At 44.9% G+C, this 22,453-nt stretch overlaps 1 protein-coding gene across 1 annotated transcript in view; it reads right to left on the bottom strand.

Moving 5' to 3' along the window:
* Positions 1–22,453, bottom strand: part of Cacna1c (calcium voltage-gated channel subunit alpha1 C) — a 617,044-nt gene that overhangs the window by 123,621 nt on the left and 470,970 nt on the right. Inside the window, 3 exon segments of the mRNA XM_017799802.2 lie at positions 5,164–5,389; positions 6,453–6,613; positions 15,054–15,080. Coding sequence (XP_017655291.1) covers positions 5,164–5,389; positions 6,453–6,613; positions 15,054–15,080 — 414 coding nt within the window.

Genomic DNA, 22,453 nt, shown 5'->3' with positions numbered 1-22,453 from the left:
AACCCTAGACTTGCAAACACAGAACGGCCTGGTAACTAGGAAATTCTTAGAATATGGGCTGGATGTGGACATTGTGGTCTTTCCAAGCTTTGAGATGGGTCACTTGTGTGTAGTCCTTCCATTAAACAATACATTTATCCTTTTCAAATCTCTTGGAGGGTAGTTGGCAATGTCTTGCTACTATTCGGATGTTAAAGAAGCATTTCTTTAAAAAAAATGTAGTCTGAACCAGTGACTATGATTCTTGAACCTGGCAGAATTCCGAGGGCACTCATTAAGAGCCTCACCTCTCAAAATGGCCAGAGTTGCTGGTCAGTGACACACTGAGGGACTGATGACCTCATAGTTCTTTCCTAATAATAGAAACAATACTGATTGGGCTAATGATAAAAGCTCTTCCTTATCAAGTAATTCCCCTGCTCCACTAAACTGAACTTAAATTCAAGCGCCTCATCTCAGTGGAATCTGGACAATACAGGGTGCATTGTGTGCTTGAGAGGTGGCTGCTGGGAATTGGGACAAGAACAGTGACACCTGGCATGCTTCACAGAACTCTGGTGATTCATTCAGAGGAACACCTGAGCAAGTTAAGTTGCACTTGTCCTTGAACTGGAGCCACCAATCTCCATCCTGACTCATAACACAATCCAGGTGAGGTTTAGTGCTCCTATTTCCAAAGATTGCCCAGAACCAATTCCTGAGGTATCTGAAGGGCTTCTGTTTGGAGAAGGGGTTGAAAGACTCCCTCCAGCTGCTCTCAGCATAACTTTGTAATTGATCATAGTCCATATTAAGCACTGCCTATCACACTGACAATCAGACAGACATCCCTGAGGTTTTAATGAAATAATGCTCATGTGCTTGGGGGGCCCCAGACATTTTTTCTGGTCTGTTTTATTCCATTTCATTCTTTCATTAAAATCACTGGTTGCAATAAGAAAGATCAGAATTCTGTAATTTGAGGGAACTGGAGGATGTTACATTAGTGAAGTAAATCAGCAGAGAAGACAAGTGCCACGTGTTTCACTTGTATGTGGAACATAAAACACTGATCCCAAAGAAATCAAGTACAGAGTGGCTGTTAGCAGAGCCAGTAGGTAGAGAAGGCAATGGGGAGAAGATGGCTAATGGGTGATGTGCTGGATAGGCATGGTGCCTACTAATACTTTGCGTGCACAGGAAGGCAACAAGTGATGACAGCAGTCCACTGAACATTTAACAATACCTAGTACAGAGAGTTCTGAGTGTTTGCAACACTAAGGGAGGACAAGGTCTGAAGTGAGATGACTATACCACATTTTGCCATTTGATCATTATGTGTTGTACACACATATTGGAATGTTGCTCTGTACTCTATAAATATGCAAATTACTATTTGTCAAGTAAGAAGAAAAGGTGTAAGAAACCCTAAAAGCACATCAAACAAACAAATATAAGTGATTGTTATGAGGACTGGTAAGACCGAAACTCTTAAATTGCACATCACTGGCGAGAAGATAAAATGGTCCAGTCTCCAGGCTGGAGACATGGCTCAGTGGTTAAAAGCATTGACTGCTCTTGCAGAGGACCCAGGTTTGATTCCCGGCACCTACATGGTGGCTAACAACCATTCATAACTTCAGTTCCAGGAACTTGATGCCCTCTTCTGACCTCTGCAAGCATTGTACAACACCAGTGCACTTACATACATGCAGGCAATACACTCATACACATAAAATAATAAAATAAATAAAACATTTAAAAATGGTTCAGTTTCTTTACAAAGCAATTTGACCATTTCTCACAATCTTTAAGAATTTATCAAATAGCCTAAAAGTTGTGCTCCTAGGCAGATATCAAAGACATGAAAATTGCATGTGAAATTTATGAAAACCTGAACACTAATGTTTCTATCAGTATTGTACATGGCAGCCAAATGTGAAATAACCATGCAATGGAATATTACTCATTATCAAAACACGTAAATTCTGATCTGTGCTACAACCTGAAACTTGAAGACACTATGCTAAGTGAAGGAAGCCAGTCACAAATAACCACATTTTATATGATTCTGTTCATAAGACACGGTCACAATAGACAACTCTTCTTTTTTGTCTTTTTTTTTTTTTTTCCGGAGCTGAGGACTGAAGCCAGGGCCTTGCGTTTGCTAGACAAGCGCTCTACCACTGAGCTAAATCCCCAACCCCTACTCTTCTTTTTCAGAGGCTATTGTGAATGGAGTTGTTTCCCTGATTTCTCTCTGTATGCTTGTCACACAACAGACATATCTAAACAAAGAGTGGCTGCCTAGGGCTGGGTGGGGTGAGGATGATGTGTGGGACTAGGTATGGAGTTTCTTCTCAGAGTGATGAAGATCTTCTAAAACCAGAATGTGGTAATGGTTGTAAAACTCTAAATTCATGCACAGACACAAATGAATCATACTGTTTAAAAGGGTGAGTAAATGGCATATAAATCTCAGAAAAATGGTTTTAAAATGAAGGTGTGAGCCCATAAATTGATTTCATCAGCCCAGACAGGTTGGAAACTGACCTGGAACAAGCTGCCCACTCCCTGCACACCTGCTACATCCTCTTCCTGAATCTCTGCCTGTCCTGCAGTGAGGAGGGTAGCAGTCCGTGATGGGCCAATGGACAGACAGATGGAGGGATGCGTGTGCAGGAGGACAGATCAAAGCCACCTGAGGCACAATTCCTACCATCTTGCTCCACAGCTGACCATCTCCGTCGCACTGGCAGCGACCCGTGCCTGTCAGAGAGACCCATTTCTCAGCTTTCCTAATGGCAAGAACAGCCCACTGAGAGCAGAAAAGCCCTGGGGAGATTTCTAAGAGATTTTTTTTCCATTTTAAATGATTTACTTATTGTCTCTTTGTGTGTGCGTGTGCATGTGCATGTCATGTGGAGGTCAGAGAACAGTCTGTGGGAGTTGGTTCTCTCCCTCCACCATGTGGATCATAGGAATGGACCTCAGGTCTTCCGGCTTGGTGGGAGGTGCTGTTGCTCTCTGAGCTATTTTGCTGGCCCTCCAACTTTTATTGCATTATGTTTGCTTGTGTGTGTGTGTGTGTGTGTGTGTGTGTGTGTGTGTGTGTACCACCTCACCCACTTTTAAGCACACAGTTCAAGGATATTAAATGCATTCATAGTGTGTAGCAACCATTTCTGATTGTTTTCATCCTATAAACCGGAAGGTCTAAGCTGTGTCAGTACCAGCTCCCTTTCTCTCTCCTTTCCCTTTAAGTGTTTTCTGCCTCCATGACTCTAAGAATGTCAAAGAAGTAGAATGAGACAGTGTTTGTCTTTTGTGACTGGTTTATGTTACTCAGCATGATGTCATCAAAGTTCATCCATGTGGTAGCATGTATAAGAACTTTCTTCCTTTTAAAGACTGAGCAATATTCTGTTGGATGTATAGACCCCTTTACTTTATGTACTCACCTGTCAATGGACATTCAAGGTACTTTTGCCTTCTGGCTGTTGTAAATAACACCATTATAACCGTGGGTGTACAAATGTCTCTTCAAGACCTTGCTTTTATCTCTCCAACCTTGCCTTTAAGTGTTTGGGTAAATACCCAGAAGTAAAGTCACTGGAACATGCCATAATTCTAGTTTTAATTAACTGAGAAACAGAAGCACTGTTTTCTATAGCAGCTGCCCCATTTCATGTTTCTATCATGAGGTGGTCAATTTTGACTGATTGACAGGATCTACACTCACCTAGGACACAAATTTCTGGGCATACTGTGAGTGTGATTCCAGAGAGGTTTAACTGAGGAGGGAAGATCCACCCTGAATGTGGACTGTACCATTTTAGACACACAGACTCAAGACAAGAAAGGAGCCAAGCAGCAGCCTTCCTCTCTGAGCTTCCTGACTGCTTACACAATTTGACAAGTCCCCCATTCTTCTGGTGTCACACCTTCTCTACCATGACGTATTCCATCCCTTCTTAAACTGTGAGCTCAAATAAACCTTCCTTCTTGACATTGCTGTTGTTAGATATTTTGTCACAGGAATAAGCAGGCAATATGCCCCAACAGTGCCCCGGTTCCAGTTTCTCCATGTCCCCCAACATTGATTTTGCTTGCTTGTTTGCTTGTTTTTACATAGTATCTTTAAATTTTTTGTGATTTATTTATTTTTATTTTATGTGTATGAGTGTTATACCTGCATGTGTGTCAGCATACCTGTGTCAGGCAATGCCCACAGAGGACAGAAGAGGGCACCAGATCCCCCTGGAACTGGAGTTACGGATGGTTGTTAGCTGCCGTGTAGGTGCTGGGAGTTGAACCTGGGTCTTCTGCCAGAACAACCAGTTCTCTTCACTGCTGAGTCATCTCTCCAGTCCCAAATATGGATATTTTTTTTTTTTGTCTTTTTAAGACAGGGTCTCCCTGTACCTCCAACTGGCCTGGAATTCACTATGTAGATCAGACTGGCCTCAATCTCACAGAAATGAAGAGTGTGTGCTTTTATTACTTTGATTTTGTTTGTTTTTTTTGGTTGCTTTTAAATAGTATAACAATGGATACTCATATGAGATTTGGGGGAGTAAAGAGGTTTACTAAGAGGCTGGAGAGATGGCTCAGTGGTTAAGAGCCCTGACTGCTCTTGTAGAGGACCCGGGTTTGATTCTCAGCACCCACATTACAGCTAACAATCATCCTTAACTCCAGTTCCAGGGAATTTGATGCCTTCTTCTGACCTCCACAGGTACAGGCAATACATGTACACACATAAAATAAAATAAAATAAAATAAAATAAAATAAAATAAAATAAAATAAAATAAAGAGACTGACTAAGCCCCTTTTCTTTTTCCTGCCTTGACCTGATAATGCTTCAGTGTTCAGAAGCCATCTTGTGACCCTGGGGTTGGAGTCAACACCAAGGCTGGTCAAACAAAGGCTAGGTGGAGGCTGAGACTCTGATGCTTCATTTCCTCTGACTTCTCTTAATATGGCTGAATAAATGAGACTGAGTTGAGTGACAGGGTTAGCAGCCAAGGGCACTTCTGAGTGGCATGCCACTGAAAGGAACCATAGCTTCCCTTTGTGCCATATGATCAGAGGCTAGACACTTCCAGAAATGGTAGCTCATCCTCCCTGGCCCTCCAGTGGACTTCCGAGTCCCGTCCCCAAAGGGAAACAGAGCCGCTTACCTGGTGATCTTAAAGATCCTGAGCAGCCGTACACATCTCAGCACAGAGATGCCCAAGGGAGACATGATTTTGGTCTCCACCAGGATGGTCTCCAGGATGCCCCCACACACGATGAAGCAGTCAAAGCGGTTGAAGAGGGATACGAAATAGGCCTGCAGGCCTAGGCTATACATCTTCAGGAGCATTTCTGCAGTAAAAAGGGCCAGGAGGGCCTTATTGGCTGTGTCTGACAGGTGTAGGAGAGGGAAGAGATTCAAGCAAGGAACAGAGAAGAGCAAAGAGGGAGGGAGAGAAAGAAAACAGTCACTGTCATAGCTGGAGGAAAAGACCCAGCCCTCCCTCCTTCCTATGACACCTCTCCCAGCCACTCCTGAAAGAACAATTAGGGCCAACCCAAGAGGAGGGGGTGGTCTGATTTCAGTTACTATAAGTGTGCCGAGCGTCCACCAGGTATCAGAGGTTTGGCAGGTGTTGCTCTCCTCAGTCTCCACAGCAGTTCTGTGAGGTATGCTACTGTTATCATCAAGCCCAATTTTTAGATGAGACAGGAGGTTCAGAGGGGCCAGTGACCTGCCCAAGCCAACAGTCAAAAGTTGAGGCCAGGCTTTCTGCATCTGCTCTTGTCACCACTGGACCATGTCCACCCAGGAGCCTCCATAACCTGAGGCACTGGACCACCTCCACCCAGGAGCCTCCATAACTTGAGGCACTGGACCACCTCCATCCAGGATCCTCCATAACCTGAGGCACTGGACCACCTCCATCCAGGATCCTCCATAACCTGAGGCATGTCTGCTTGATTCCCTGGAGGAGATGCTTAGGCATGGGTCATAGATGTCTAGGGAGGGGTTCAGGCAGGACAGTGATTTTTAGCTACCCTCTGGGGCCAGTTTCCTATGCCCAAACATGATTTGGTTCATGCTTACATCTTCTTTTGGTCTGGGTTAAGGAAATCTGGAGCTAGAGTAAGGCTCAAGGAGTTGAAAATCCTTTCTGGGAAGTTGGGAGCTAAGGGTCTGGAATAGCCAGATAAGCTGCAGCTCCTGTCTTACCACTGGGACTGAGGGGGTTAGGCAGATGGCGAGGGCCACATAAGTGCTCTAAGGGCCACATCTGTTTATACCAAGTCCCTGAATTTTAATTGGGGCTTGAATGTTGCCAGGTCCTTCGTGTCTCCCGCATGGCACCAGCCAAGAGGCACTGTCATTGGCTGCTTTCCTGCCAATGCTCCCCCAGGACCCAGGGTTGAGTTAGCAAGAGTGTACAGGCCAAAGCCAGGGGCTGTTCACCTTGCACTTCTGTGAGCCAGTGGGGCTGGTTGTAATGTTCAGAGGCAATGGTGAGTGTATTGAGGAACACAAGGAAGATCACAAGCCAGTAGAAGATGTTGGACTTGACGGCTGCACGACACTTTCTTCTGCAGAATCGGTTCCACCTGCGCCAGTAGCGGCTGGAAAAGGGGCAGGAAAGATAAGGTTGGCTGGGAGATGCAGACTTCTGCCAACGCAAAGCATACCAGGTGGCATTTCACCTGTCACTGACTTGACCTTACTACAATAGCACAACCTGGTGGTTGGGTAATCAGACTTCTATGGCGCTATCCAGGCTCCACTACTTAGTGAGCGATGTGGCCTTGGGCATACCCATCCCTGATCTCTAAACTTATTTGAAATGAGAACAGGGCTAACTTCACAGGACTGTCACGAATATGATAAAACGCCATATAATGCATCTGTCACGCAGTTGAAGTGGTTCAAATGGAACTACTTTTATTTTCTAAGCTGGGGTTATACCTTAGTGGTAAAGCCAAGCATGTATAGGACTTGATTTCAATTCCCAGCAGAGAAAAATAAATTAAAATAGTTTAATAATAATTTCCAGTTACTTTAAGTTTATAATAATAGCATTATTAAAAAACAGTGTCATAAGTATTTGGAGTAATCAGTAATAGTAGTGGTGGCAATGGCTGAATGCAAATGGTTACCACGAGTGAACTTTCTGTATGCCTGGATAGAATCTTAGGAAACCCTTAGGCCTCTCTATAATTATTTTTTAATTAAATGTATTTATTTATTTTATGTGTAACTGTGTTTTGCCTGCATGTACATAAGTGCACCATGCTGTGCAATGCCCAGAGTCCAGAAAAGGGTATCAGATCCCCTGGAACTGGAGTTAGACAGTTGTTAGCCACCATGTGGGTGTTGGGAACCAAACCTGGGTCCTCTGCAAGAGCAGCCAGTGCTCTTAACCACTGAGTCATCTCTCCAGCTCCTTCCAATATCACCAGCTCAAGGTACCAAGGACAGATTGTATTCTGGACATCCCATGGAGATGGACCTCTACACTAACGATCACTCCACTCATATCCACATTGTCTTTGGGATAGCTGAGCTTCACCTATGACTTGAACACTGTCGTTTTTCTCCCTATTGTCCATGGAAAATCCTGTTACCAAGCCATGATTGAATTCTGCAGTAAAACTGAGAGAGTAAGGAGCAATCCAAGAACTTTGGTCTCCTGAAAGCCTGACCAAGAATAGATTAAGCTTGGTGTACTCACTCGATCCATCTTTCACCTTGCAGGGGGCATTTAGCTGCTGCACGGGGAAAATCCACAATGCAGAGAAGAGACACCATGTATTCAGAAATTAATCTCCAAGTACATTGTGGGAGACTTGATACCTCCAGCCATAGCACATACAATGATGAGGATGGGGGAGTATGTGGAGAGGAACAAGAAAATAGGATGAACCCAGGTAGCTGTAATGAGGAGTGGCCTCTGGTGTTTGCCAAAACTTGATACTGGGCAGTGCTATCTTATTAGGACAGGCACTGGATAGCTTCAGTTGTCAACTTGACCCACCTAGGAAGAGGAAACCTCAACTGGGGAGTTTTCTTTATTGGATTTGCCTGTGGCCATGTCTGTGAGACATTTTGTTGACTCTCGAATGATGTAGGAGGGTCCAGGCCATTGTGGGCAGTGCCACCCTTGGGAAGGTGGCTCTGGGTTGTATAAGAAAGAAGGCTGAGCATAGGCTGGAGGAGCAAGCCTACTGGAGCAAGCAGTATTCCTGTGGTCTCTGCTTCAATTCCTACCTCCAGGTTCCTGCCTTGAGTTCCTCCTCTGACTCTCCTCAGGGATGGACTGTGATCTGGGAGTTCTAGGATGAAATAAATCCTTTTCTCCCAAGTTGGTTTAGTCAGTGTTTTATCACAGCAATAGAACATAACTAAGACAGAAATTGGTACAGGATCATGGGGTATTGCTGTGAAGGACCTGAACATGTTTGGGGGAAGATTGTGGAAGTTTTTGGAGCTTTGGAGTGGAAACGTCAGTGAGTGCTTGGAGCCTAGTGAGCTGTTTCGTGGGAACTTGGAAGATAATGCTGAAAGAGATGTAGATGATAGGGGACCATCTTGTCAAGTTTCAGAGGGAAGCAAAAACTCTATCAAGGCTGTTCATGTGATAACTTTTTAGTTTGTGGATGTGAAACCTTTTGTGGTTTACTGGGGAGATGTTGGTTAGTTGGAGCTGAAAAATCAACTGTGACTAACAAGAGACCAGCATCACTGAGGTGAAATCTGGGAAGTATTTCCTCAGGGTCAGTATACAGAAGCTCTGCTCCAGAGGAGACCAAGGTTGCATCTCAAGCTGGAAGCAGAGCTTGGTAATGCATAAAAGTCTCCTACATGGAACTGGTTTTAGTGGCATGAAAATTGCAGAATTAAAGGGGTCATGGAGAAAAGCTGAGATATAGCACTGTGAGAGGTCAGGAGAAGCTATTGGTGGAGGTGCAGCCTAAGTTGCTGTGGAGAGCCCAGGATGTTGGGAGATGCCAGCACTATGAGACGTTTACCAAGGACAGTGGTAGGTATGGAGTGGAGCTGACCTGAATCTAGGAGAGAAGCTACATGTGCTGTGGATGGCAGAACCAGAGAAGTGGAACTTCTCAAGCCCTTCAGAGCTAGAAGATGGTGACTGAGTCCCAGATACTGGACATTGAGTTACATTGCTGGACTTTGGTTTTGCTCAAGTCTGTCTGGTTGTTCCCTTTTGAAATAAGAAAGCATGCAGCTAATTTTACAGCAGTATTTATTTCACAACAGTCCACAGTTAAGAGTTTTTGGTTTATTTTAAAGAGACATTGAACTTTTAAGTGATAGAATATTTGAAACTGTGGGACTTTTAAAGTTGCCCAATGTTTTATATAGTGATGTTAATATTAATGAGATCTTGGAGACAAGAAATGGAAGGGTTGTAGTTTAGTAGTGATGTGTTTGTGTGTCAAGTTCACAAGGGGTCACTTGTGCTGGATAACTTCAGTTGTGAACTTGACACACCCAGGGAGAGGGAACATTGAGGATTGACCTGTGGGCATGTCTGTGAGGCATTTTCTTGATTGTTGAGTGACATGGGAGGGCCCAGCCTACTATGGGCGGTGCAATCCCTGGTCAGTGGTATTGGGTTGCTTAAGAAAGCAGACTGAGCAGAGGCCAGAGGAGTAAGTCAGTGAGCAGCATTCATCGCTGCTCGAGTTCCTGCCTTGGCTTCTAACAATGATGAACTATGACATAGAAGTGTAAGGCAAATAAACCCTTTCCGTCACAAATTGATTTTGGTCAGTACTTTATCATAGCAATAGAAAGCTAACTAGGACAAGACATGATTCTAACTTCCTCCTGAGATCATGATTATTATCATTATAGAGAAATTTGGTAAGGTTTTTTTCCGAGAAATAAAATTTCAGGACACATGATTTAATCTTTAAAACTTATATATTAGTGGCAATGAATATATTTTAAATATATAGAGTTCCATATTGCAGAAATTACTGATAATTGCCATGAAGACTGCAAAGCATTTCAGGGGTTTTGTTGTTGTTGTTTTGTTTTTAAACAGTCGGCAGAAACTAACTTGGAATCATTTTATACTGAGAATTTGATCAAGGTCATCTCTCTGACGTTTGTGAGTAGTGCACATGGGTTGCCCTACGGTCAGGCCTACCACATGAGTCTGGAATTGTTCTGCTCCAGCCCTCTTAAGTGTAGCTGCTATTGCACAGAGCACTCTGGAAAGTCACATGGATTTGGGTTGTGGTGGGGATGGGGGTAATTACTACCCAGAGAAAGTATTTAAAGATAATTGTACATCTCCCACTCTTCAAAATATAGCTTAGCTTGACAACTGGTTTCCTGGCAACACTTCCTACTGTATACGAAATGTAATAGTTTATTAGAATGTGTAAATTTATTTGTATGTTTACATATGCACGGAGGATATAGAAATTAAATGATAAAACAGGGAGGAGAAATTTGCCTGCTATTCATAGTCCCTTTGCATTAGTTTAGAAGCCATTTACTCTAGAAATAGGGGAACTCGGGAGAGAAGGATGGATGCAATTGTATCTACTGCATTTCTTGCATCGTCTGTAGCATCCTGTGTTGCCCCCTTTCCTCGGCTCATCTTATTTTCACCCTGCTCCCAACACAGAGCTTTGTTCCCGCCTTTTTAGCAACACAAAATGCTCTCCCAACTACGAAGGGCACTTTCCGTTTCCATCTTCTAGGCGCTGGCCATCCTTAAGATTCAACTCAAGTCCCAGCTTTTTTTTTTCACAGTGGACTCTCTGGTCTTCCAGTCTTGCCATCCCTGTAGAGTTTGTTTACACTACAGATTTTTGTTTGTAGAGTCAAGAAACACTTATGGGAGCTAGAGAGATGGTTCAGCAGTTAAGAGCACTGGCTGTTCTTGCAGAGGACCCAGGTTCAGTTCCCAGCACCCACATGGTGGCTAACAACTGTCTATAACTTCAGTTGCAGAGGATTTGTCACCCTCTTCTGACCTCTGCAGGCATCACACAACACGGGTGTGCTTACATACATGCAGGCAATGCACTCATAAACATAAAATAAAAATAATAATTAACATACTTATAAAAATGTATTAAACACCTACTGTGGGCAAAGTAAGATGTCAGCTGTTAATAACAGATACAGTCCTTGTCTGTACAAAGCCCACCTAGGGCACCAAGCAGTAGGTGAGGAGGTACAACAGAACATGCTACACGCTGAGAGATTCTGCAATCTGTCCTCGGGCCACACCTTAGCCAGCATGGAGGTATATGGAGAGGTTCCCGGGGCAGAGGACTTCCATTGCCTAGTGTCATCAATTCACTTCTATTTATGGCTCTTCATTCTCTAATGAGATAATGAGATCCACAAGAGGCAGGGACTGTGCCTTCCACTTTGTTACAGACCTGGAGTGTTTACCATAGTTCATCTCACAGTAAGAGATGAGGAAGAGAACTGAGAAAAAAGAGCCAAGAAAAATCACTAAGTTTAATTTTATGAGTAAGTTGCCTAAAAATGGGCAATTAGAGATTGGGGAAAACTTGGGTTTCTGTCTCACTGCTTATGACATGGCAGAGGTACAGGGACATGGGAGGAACTTCTTGTTGAAGACCTTATATTTTAGAGCCCTGGGAGGTTTGTTCAGAATTCTGTATTGTTGTACTCCGGAAACCCTAACCAGCCATCTGGTCAGTGCTGCACAGTGAACCCCAAATGTAGCAAATTCCTTATTTTCTTTTACATGAAAATTTGGATTACCAAAAGAATAGCCTGCTATCATCTGTATTATAAAACCATCGGTGTGTCAATTTTTTCCTAAAAGCTCTATTCAAATAATTCTTTTGAAATTAACCATGACTTTGTATCATTCAGTTTTGCATATGCAAATGAATTCTATTATTATCACTATTACATTCCTTTATCTAACTGAGAACTATTTGACAATGGGGCAGCATTTCCAGTCTGCCACCTACCTTCGATGCTCCATAACTTGACATCATCAATGGGCTGGAGGATCTAGGTTAGGCTGCCTCTTGTAGTACTAGTCACAACTTCTAGGGTCACCTTGTCTGGGTAGGACAAGGTGCACATGGCCAATCTGAACTAAGATGGACAGTAAATGTAACACATGTATTGCATGCTGGGTTGCAAAGTTTTGGTACAAAAAAAAGTGCAAACTATCTCACTAAAATGTGTTATATTAATTATATGTTGAAACAGTAGTGTTTTCACTACACAAGGGTAAATGAAAGGCATTATTACCTACTGCTCCTTTGTACTTCTTTGATATGGCTACTAGAATAATTTTCAAAGCATCCAGGGGACTTGCTCTGTATCACGAGTACAGCAATTCTCTTGTGCAGTCCCCTCTGTGCCAACGATACAATAAGGGGTGCAGAAACAGGTTTAGTACATCAGCCAAGACTTGACCTGCAGGATGGCCCAGGTTATTCCTGAATTGTGACTGTGGGTCTCGGTAAGCCTCAGGTCTTCTCTGCAGATGTTTTTAATGGCTGTACCAATCCACTAACAATAAGCCATTTGAAATCCAATGTCTCTTCTCTACACTTTTCTTATATTGTGAGTGCAGAGAGAGAAGCTCTCCTTAGAGGTAGCAATTAGAGCCCTGAGGCTGGAGACAGCAGTGTGGACAAAGCATCAAGGTTCAGCAGCTCCTCATGTTTTTAAGAACACACTTTATATCATACATCTCCAGATGGAAAGTTTGTATAGTCTTCTGATAATCTCTAACTAGACAGAGCCTATTTAATATCTGACCTTTTCTTCAGCTTCTAGACTGTGCTTCTCCATTCTTTCATCTATGATTTCTCCACTTGCATGTGATGAGAATGGAATTTGGGGAGTATTTTCACTGCTTTTTGTTTTGTTTTGTTTTTTTGTTTTTTTTGGTCTTCTTGAGACAAGGTCTCCCTGTAGCCCCAGCTGTCCTGGAACTATGTAGACCTGGCTGGCCTTGAACTCACGGAGATCTGCCTGCCTCTGCCTCTCGAGTGCTGGGATTAAAGATGTGTGCCCCCCACGCCCAGCTTCACTATATTTTTTATCTCTTTGCTATTACTGTGTGGGGGTTTCAGAACTGTTAAGAGTCCACATGGTTGTCAAATTTGACATTTTATTTGAATGTTTGTCAAGTTTATTGTCTTATCAAGGAAGGTGATTCATATATTTAGTCATTCATTCACTTGGTAAGTATCATTAAACTTTTATTATATCCTAGCCACTTCTCCACATGTTGGACATAAAGAAGAAAAATCTATTAATTTTTCCATCGAGAGGACTTTTTTATGTTTCTGGAGTTTTCTTTCATGTAATAAAAGCCAGGACTGGTAGATCTGACTCTTGAATTTTATACAAAATAGGTCTTGGTTTGAAAGAAAGAGAAAGGGAGGAAAGCCTGCATTTTCCAGTCTCACTGGAACATGGGAGAGAGAGGGAGTCAGAAGTAGGGAAGAGTCAGACAGCAGAGTCCTCGTTTAATCTTGATGCCTGGGGATAGAGCCCCATGAGAGCAGAAAGACCTGCTCAGAAATACCTGTGCTCTAAGAAGGAGGCTCAGGGACACTGGGGCTTCTGGGTAGGCCCTGCGAGAATGTCAATCATTAGCTTAGCATTCTCTCTAGCTGGTTCAGAGAGAGGGCTGGGAAGCAGGCAAGGAGAGAACTTACTTTGGTGTTACTGGTTCTGAGTTCATTTATGGAGTAGGAGGGATTTGGAAGTGTGAAATGTGGCAGAATGGGTGGATCAATAAAGTGTGGGGGGTCAGAGAACAGAAGTGGAGATTTCAAGGTTGGAGACACATGGACTGGGTGGGCACATGGCCTGCAGTGGTGGATGCCCAAACCAGACTGTGTCAGACTAGCTTGGGTATCAGAGCTAGCAAAAGTCAAGAGGACTCTTGAGAATTCTAGAACCTTCTTCACCAAGCCCTGACTATAGGATTTTGGTTCCTTTCCCCATACATCCAGCTCTACCTTAGAGAGGAGATGGGGAAAGGAAGTCTGTGTAACTGTACATGTGGCCTCCAGAAACTGCTTAAAATACACCACTGGTTAACACCTGGCTGGGCCAGTTTAGTATTACTCACACTCCTGCTACATACTAGGCTATAGAGGCAAGACAGTGTTCATAAACAGCCAATAATTTTTGGTGTGTCTAAGATTTTGTGGGAGTCAATTAACGTGCTCACTCTCTAACATCCAGTCATACATACATTTGGGCACATGCAGGGCCAGCCTGTGGAGCAGCTAGGCAGGTACTAAGCTACACTTAGGTATGCAGACAAAACCAGTGGAGGCAACAGGCTTCTGAGCCAATAACCAGAGTATACTGTAGCAAGTCCATCTACAGGGGCATCTGTAAAGCCCGAGGAACTGGAAGATCAGAGGAAGACCATTCAGTCTCCGCCAGAGTGTGCCGTGAGCACCACAGATACTACAGCTATGAGCTGCTTTGAGCTGTTTACAGTCTGCATTCTCTAGATGAAGACATAGATGGTGATTTAGGTAAAGGAAAAGGCCCATGAAAAGGGAACACAGGAACACCTGGGAACCTGCAAGCACTGGTAAGTTGTGGGAACAAAGAATATTTGCAGGGAGGTGCAGAAGGTGAGGCCAAAGGCGGGTCACAGGCTGGATGCTCTGGAAGGTTTTGACTTGTCTCGAAACAGTGATGCAATCTACAGTCTTTCTATAATCCTCAAAGCTATGAAATACGTGAAGTAACAGCCAATGTTCACATATGTTCTCGTGTTTATTTTAACTGGACTTCATCTTACACACGAGATAGACATATCTGATCTTAACCACTCAGGGAAGTCCCAAGAGAATTCAACAAGTCACAACCCCTGAATTATTTCCCTTGTCTGAACTGAGACCCTTCACTTGATATCCATACAAAAGGAAACGGTTACGGCCTCAGAGGAACCCTCAGTGGTTACAAATTACCTTGTCATTCAACACAGTAGCCGGGAATCAAGCAGGTGGGTCAGAAGGGAAGAAAAGCAGTGTGCATCTCACTCACCTGAACTTGGATTTGGAGATCCGGTGGCTGAAAGAGTAAAGGGAAATATTAGCAAAAAATGTATACTCATTTTCTTTCCCATAAAAAACTCAGAAATCCCAGAGGAGTTTGGTGTTCTCCAGGTAACTGTATGTGGGCACTGTAAGGATTTGTGGGGTGGGTTAGAATGCTACAGAGAAAGAACATGGTGTATTTGAATGTGGCTGGCCCAGTTGACATGTACAAATATAGTATGTTCTAAATGTGGATGAACTGCACTGGAGAAGGGGAGCACACTGTCCTGAGAGGATAAGCATCTGCTCACCACTCTGTGAAGGGCTAGGCACATGGTGGATGGAAAGCCTTTCCTGTGGCAAGAGGACTCCACCAGCAGAAAACTCACACCAATAGGACCTCAGTGCACTTTGCCAGGACCTGCATCAAAGCTGGGTTAGGAAGCAAGCCCAAACCATGTGAGCCAGCTGGAAATGGAAAGGCCACCACCTCCCTGTCCCAGAGCCGCTCACTAGGCACAAACAACCTCAGATTCTGAAGAGAAACTGAATGCTGAAGTCGTGTGTAGCCCTGGGCAGATGCACAGGACGGGTATGCTGATGATGGTTGCTTTGAAGAGTCATCACATGGAAAGTTTCCTGAAAGGTGGTTCTGTCAAAGAGGCCTTGAGACTGCCTTGTTCATCTATGACAGAGTCTAGGTTCTACGAGGAGACCAGAGGGGGGGAGAGGCCAAGAAAGAGGCTTGCCAGTGGGGAGTATGGAAGGGGGGGGGGGAGGAAGGAAGATATGAGAAGAGGGAGGGAAGAAGGGAGAGAGGGAGGAAGGAAGAGAGGACGGAGGGAGGATGTAAGCTTCGGAGATAAAACATTTAGGGTTAAACATCTGAAGGCATGGGTTAGCTTGGCTTTGGTGCTAAGAGAAAGCAGAATTACAGTGCTCCATGGCTATGAAGAGCAGAGCTCAAATGAGACATGACAATGATGAGAGACCCTTGTGGGGATGTTGGAAGGTGATTGCTACAAGCCACGTCGTTCCAGCCAGGCACAGAGCAAGCTGCGTCACAGCACAAGAACGCACCAACCCCTCTTGTTACTTTTTTATTAAAAAATAAACCAGAAGATGTGACAGGTGGCAAAGACATCGTGCATGCGATAATTATATCTCCGGGGCACTGAGAAGCAGAGCCAAGTGCCTTTATTGCTCTGAACTGTTAGCTAACAACCTTTTCCCACCCCCCAAGGCTGCCTGCTAGGCTGGAGGGTTTAACCACATGTTAATTGAGCGTGTGGGAGGGGGACCTAAAGCCAAGGGCAGCGTTTTTATTTAGTTCCACCATTTGAGGAAACATGTTTTCTAGATGCTAAATGTGTGATAGGGAGGCAGGTTACTCTCTGTAGCAAGGATGTGCTGAGCCCGGGACCTTGTGCATCTTCCCAAGCTTGCCTTTGAGGCCTACCTTGTCTTGCTGTTAAATATGACTCAAAATGTGTGACCATGGCCTTCAGCCTTGAGGTTGGCTGGTTGGTCCCAGGCCTTCTAGCAGAGGGTCTCGGTAGCCTCCCTCCGGCTCATCTCAGACCACGTGTCCCCCTGAAACTCTCCCTTGCATTCTCAGTCTAGTTAAGTGACAAGGAAAAGTGAGACCTTAGAAACGCCCCGCTGGGGAAGTCATATCCGAACTCTCCCAAGGAAATGAATTTAGGACACAGACTGTGGGAAGATCTGGGCTGTGTGATATTTGTTCTTGTTCATGCATGACCACTGACTGGTGTCCTTGCACATCCTGGGGCAGAAGGAAATGGGACATGACACGCCTCCCCACTTGGCTTTGAGGCCTGATGTGTAAGCCTGTACACCATACACGAAGAAAGCTTTGTGTAGGGATGTGTGGGCACAGCTTCAAGTTCTCTGTGTCCAAAATATTCATCTGCTTTTAACACTGGCACACTTTCCAGCAGCAGTGCTCGGTACCATACAACTTATGCACCTGTACTTAATAAAAGAGCAGCGCTTATCTGGAGACAGGGGAAACTCCAGGTCCTAGGAAAGCTGGGCTTAGAACACTTGGGAAGACTGGAGGCCTCGATTCCCCTGTACTCTATTTCACTTCATGAAATAGAAGGCCTCTAATCAGTCCTCTGCCTCTTGGCAGTAAAGATGGACTCAGTGTCTAGGTAGCTGTTCCTACTGTGGGGAAATGAGCCAGGTCGCACTGTGAGTATGTTGGCATATCTGCCTTCTTCTGACATTTGAAATCTGTACAGACCTCAGAGCTCTGAGAACAACAGAAGCCTCCAGTGTATCCAAACCCCCAATGGGCATGTGCAGCTTGCTCAGAAGAGTCTTCATTTCTCCATCATTCATGTTCAAGCGGGTCACAAGCCCTACCTCGCATTAAAGTGGATGTGTTAAGAGCAATGTGGTAGAAGTTAGTAACTAACCAGTGTGGAAGACCTCCAGGATGCACCACTGGGTTTGAAATGAAGTCCTATTTATCTCCAGGTACTTTTTCTGCTCAGGCATCTAGGACCAATCAGGAAGACCAAGACTTTCTTCCTTGATCTTGGCATTCAGAATTAGAGACAACCTTAAAATCAATTTTTTTCTTAGTTACTCAGTTTCTATTTATCATTATTGGACATATATTTGAACTCTTTGGGAGTTATTTATATTTTCAGCCTCTGCTTCCTTCTTTGAATAATTAGCATCATGCACTTACAACCTGCTGTGTGAAATACTATTTCCCTGAACTGCCCCCATTTTGACTTTAACACAGTCAGAAAGCACTGCACTCATCAGCGTGGACAGCTTTCTGACTCAGCCTTCCGAACTTGACTACCACCCTAGCCATTATTATGAGAAAGGGCATAATCTGGACCCTGTCCCAGCTGAAATGTTGCTCCAGTTATTGGGCACTAAACCTAGTCACTCCACATCTCTAGCCTGAACCTCCCTCCTTCTTATGGTCCCTTCATAGAACCCAGACTTTGCCTGTAGGAGGACTCAATTGCTCTGTCTTTTTCAAGGATCCTAGGGAAGTGACAGGCTTGACTTTGATTGCTCAGCTTGACACCCAGTAATGTCCACATGGCCCTAGACATAAGGTAGAGTAGCTACCTAGCCTTTGACTGGGCCTCTATCAAATCCCCCGGGTGGGTTCATACAACTCTTGGTTCTTAGTGCTTTTATGCTACAAAAAGTGCCAAAAATACATTTAAAAGCATGCCAAGTACACACTGACAGTGCCAGTCTCCATCACGTGCAGGGCTGCCCATCTAGTGAGCCCTCAGCAGTATTCCCATTTGCATCTTCCATGCCGTCTTTCAAGTTTCTACAGCATCCAACTCTCACCCCTAGAGAGGTGATACTATTAGTGTGATTCCCATCACTGACCACAGTGTGCTTTTGATTCCATGTGCTTTACACAGCCATAGGCTTAGAGATGGTCTCAAGCTGTGGGATGCACTATTCATCCATGATCGCACATGGAGCCAAACAGAACAAAGAGATGGGAGCAGTCCCCTTTGAAACAGCCCAGAAGTCACCTTGGCTTCTGCTGGAATCACTGACTTGTCCTGCTCCCTTGTTGAGAAGGAGGAGCTGCACCTCAGATAGAGAGTGGTTGGCTGAGGTCACAGGCCTGGCTAGGGCTGCTGATGGCGATCTCTTTTTCCTTTGCCACTCCCCTGCATGGACACATTTCCTCTACATCTCTTCAGGCCCTTCTTTTCCACTGGCTGCTTGGTGCCTTGAAGATGACCCAGATGGTGATGAAAACAAGTCTTTTACTGCCCTTGCTGCCTCCTCCTTTCCTTGTCCCATTTTTCTCTCTTTTATCACAGCCTTAGTGCTTCAGGGAGTGCCCTCCACTGGTACATCTCCACCTCCTTCTTGCTGACGCTGGCTCCAGAGTCAATATACCCTTAAGCCCCATAGAGTGGGGTCCAGGACACACTGACAATGCACTCGCCCTTTCTGTCCCTACATTGAAACTCTAGCCTAGGCCACCATCATCCCACACCTGGGCAGCCACAGAGCCTGTTTTACTAGTCTACCATCCTCTTTCTTGTTCCTAATGACAAAGTGATCCTTCAAGAGCACAAAACTGGCCAAACCAACCTCCTCACATAGCTCCATGTTCTTGAAACTGTTCAGTAACTTTTCATACTCCTATGACAAACACCAACCTTATTATAAGGGTCTGCTTGGCCCTGCCTGCCCCTTGAATTGCCTTCCCTCACACGTGAGCAGCTGCCCCAAGGTAATCAATAGTTTATGTTCACCCTCAGTTTTCAGCTTCAACTTAAATTCTTCACTGAAGCTTCTCTTAACCTGCCTGTCTAAACCAGGACCCTCTGCTATCGAGCTTGTATTATATTTACTTTCCCATCGTAACACCCCATTGGGGTTTCTAGAGCCTCTTCCACACTAGATAGCCAGCTCCACGGAAGTGGTGCCACTTTTTTTTGGATGACAGTCATCTGTACCATCCAATAGAGGCTGGGGACAGCTATGAAAGTCCACCCAACACAGGCTGGGAACAGCCATGGAGGTCCACCCACCACATGCTGGGAATAGCTGTGGAGATCCACCCAACACAGGCTGGGAACATCCGTGAAGGTCCACCCAACACAGGCTGGGAAAAACCATGAAGGTCCACCCACCACAGGCTGGGAACAGCCATGAAGGTCCACCTACCACAGGCTGGGAACAGCCATGAAGGTCCACCCAACACAGGCTGGGAACATCCGTGAAGGTCCACCCAACACAGGCTGGGAACAGCCGTGAAGGTCCACCCACCACATGCTGGGAACAGCCGTGAAGGTCCACCCAACACAGGCTGGGAACAGCCGTGAAGGTCCACCCACCACATGCTGGGAACAGCCGTGAAGGTCCACCCAACACAGGCTGGGAACAGCCGTGAAGGTCCACCCAACACAGGCTGGGAACAGCCGTGAAGGTCCACCCAACACAGGCTGGGAACAGCCATGGAGATCCGCCCAACACAGGCTGGGAACGGCCATGGAGATCCGCCCAACACAGGCTGGGCCAACACAAGCTGGGAACAGCCATGGAGGTCTGCCTAACACAGGCTGGGCATGGCCATGAAGGTTCCCACAGAAAGGACTTTCCTAAGTCCCCCCTCCTATGTAACCCAATGTGCCTTTGTCTGTTTCACTTGCTTCTTTGCATGTGTGTCAATTTCCCCAACATTTGGCCTTGGTCTCCTGCTTCCAACAAACTTTGTCCTATAACCTCAGTAACAACCTCAAATGCCAGGCTCCACCTCTACTTAGAACTGGATCCTGGCGCTCCAAATCCTGCTGTCCACACCCACAGATCAGGCTGGGCCCTAGCTTCAAACTTCACTTCAGCCTCACGATCACTTTGTCTTCTCAAACCTGGGTGGCTCCTTTTTTATGCCCTTTCGTACTCGCTGCCTCCTCCCAAAAAAAGCATCACTTTGCAATTTGTTCTTCTTTACCTCCTGCCCCTCCCCCCAGATCACATCTTTACCTAGGCCTTCTCACATGCAAGCCCTCATCCTGATCTCATTTTATTGCACAAGATTTGTAAAATTTTTACTTTTTTGACAGTTTCATATAGGAGCACTGTATTTACATCACCCTTCCCTCACCTCTACCCCTCTACTCCTCTCCTGTCTCCTCCATCTCAACTTTGTGACCTCATACTTGATTGTTACATACAAATATATGTTCTATAATATATATTATACACAGTAGACTGAGTCTGTTTAGTAGTGCTGGCATGAACATATGTTTATGACTGACCACTTGGGATTGGCTAACCCATCAGGGAGTGATCCCAGAGTAAACTGATTCTCCTTCCCTCCAAAGCCATTGATCGTAGCTCTTCATCTAGAGGTGGGACCTTTACACAAGACTTTCAGCTCAAAGCTTTTAAAATATTGGTCTCTCATCAAATCCTCAGCTCGTTTACATGGTGCTTCTCCCACAGCAACACTGGCAGTTTTACTCCATCATTGTCTGGGTGGGATAGGGAGGCAGGGAGATGGGGAAAGACCATGGTTTATGACATGTATATTGTAACTCCAGCACAGTGGAATTAACGTTAAACATTTAAAAAATGCTTTGTATTTTTCATGTGTATAAATATTCTGTGGAGATCAGAAGAGGGCATCAGATCCACTGAAAGTAGCATTACTGAAGGTTGCTAGCCGCCATGTGGGTGCTAGGAACTGAACCCAGGTCTTCTGCAAAAACAGCAAGTGCTCTTAACTGCCAAGCCATTTTTTCTAGCCCTGTGATTGTATTTTTTATATACAGAATAGATGCAGCACCCTGGGCATGGGTAGGAATAACAGCAACTATTTCTACAGAACTCTCAAAGCCTGGGCAGCACACCTAAGCAGATGACAGACTGTCAGCTTCCCTCCACAGGGGATGATCACATTCTCTGTCCAACCCAGCATTGTCCAACCCTAAAATGTGTTGCTAAGTGAGTTCCCAGTGCCAGTTCCCAGGCCTCTCCTGGTTTATACCTTGGGCCATGCCCAAACGTCAGCATTGCAATAACCTTAACCATCTTTCCTCCAGACTCTCCACCCTTGATGTCTAGACAGAGAAAGGCCTAGAATTTATAGACTAGAAGGTTCCCATACGCCTGCCCCTAGTATTGCTATCTGGTGCTCACCTCTAGATGCTCATGTGCTTGTTTTGTATGATTCCAAAAGAAAGGAGGAAGAAAAAGGCTGGGACTACTGCTTAAAAACGTAATTAGTGCCATCTTTTAACAATACTGACAATAATTGCTTCTCAATGACTCTGAGAAATCTGCAGTGCAGACTCCCTGGTGCCACTGTCAGAGTGAGTGATACTATGGCCCTACGTACCCTGGAACCTGGCTGCAATGATGCTCTGCTCCTCAGCCTTGCTTACTTCCCTCCTTTGGCTCACAGGCACACTCAGATTTGCCTGCAGCTATGTTGTGAGAGGGTTGCATCTGAGAAGCTATGAGTCCTGGCACAGAGGAAGGTGCTGTTGTAGCTGTGGAATATGTAGAGAAACATTTTATTTGGCTAATCCTACTCAGAGCCTTCTGTTTGCAGTTCCTTCCAAAGGTCAAGACAAGTTCACAGCTGTTACCCCCGTGTCCACAGGAAAAGCAATCACCACCTCTCAAAGTAAAACCTGAATGGTCCTATTATCATCACTACCTCTCAAAGTAAAACCTGAATAGTCCTATTATCTTGAACTATGGCCAGTGTGGCTACCTGATGGCATACCTGTTTAATCCTCAGGTTCTTCTTTCTGAGACATTAATAATCAAACAGGTTTTTCCCATTTTAGCAATTAAGCCATTTTTTCCCTTTCTTTTAGGGGGTTGGGGCCACTGCACAGGGATGACTTGTTTCTGTGTTCA

The sequence above is a fragment of the Nannospalax galili genome, unplaced genomic scaffold, assembly GCF_000622305.1.
Source record: "Nannospalax galili isolate Female #2095 unplaced genomic scaffold, S.galili_v1.0 scaffold199, whole genome shotgun sequence".
NCBI classification, from domain to species: domain Eukaryota; kingdom Metazoa; phylum Chordata; class Mammalia; order Rodentia; family Spalacidae; genus Nannospalax; species Nannospalax galili.
Note: the sequence above shows the minus strand (reverse complement) of the source record. Positions and strands in the feature narration are given on the sequence as shown.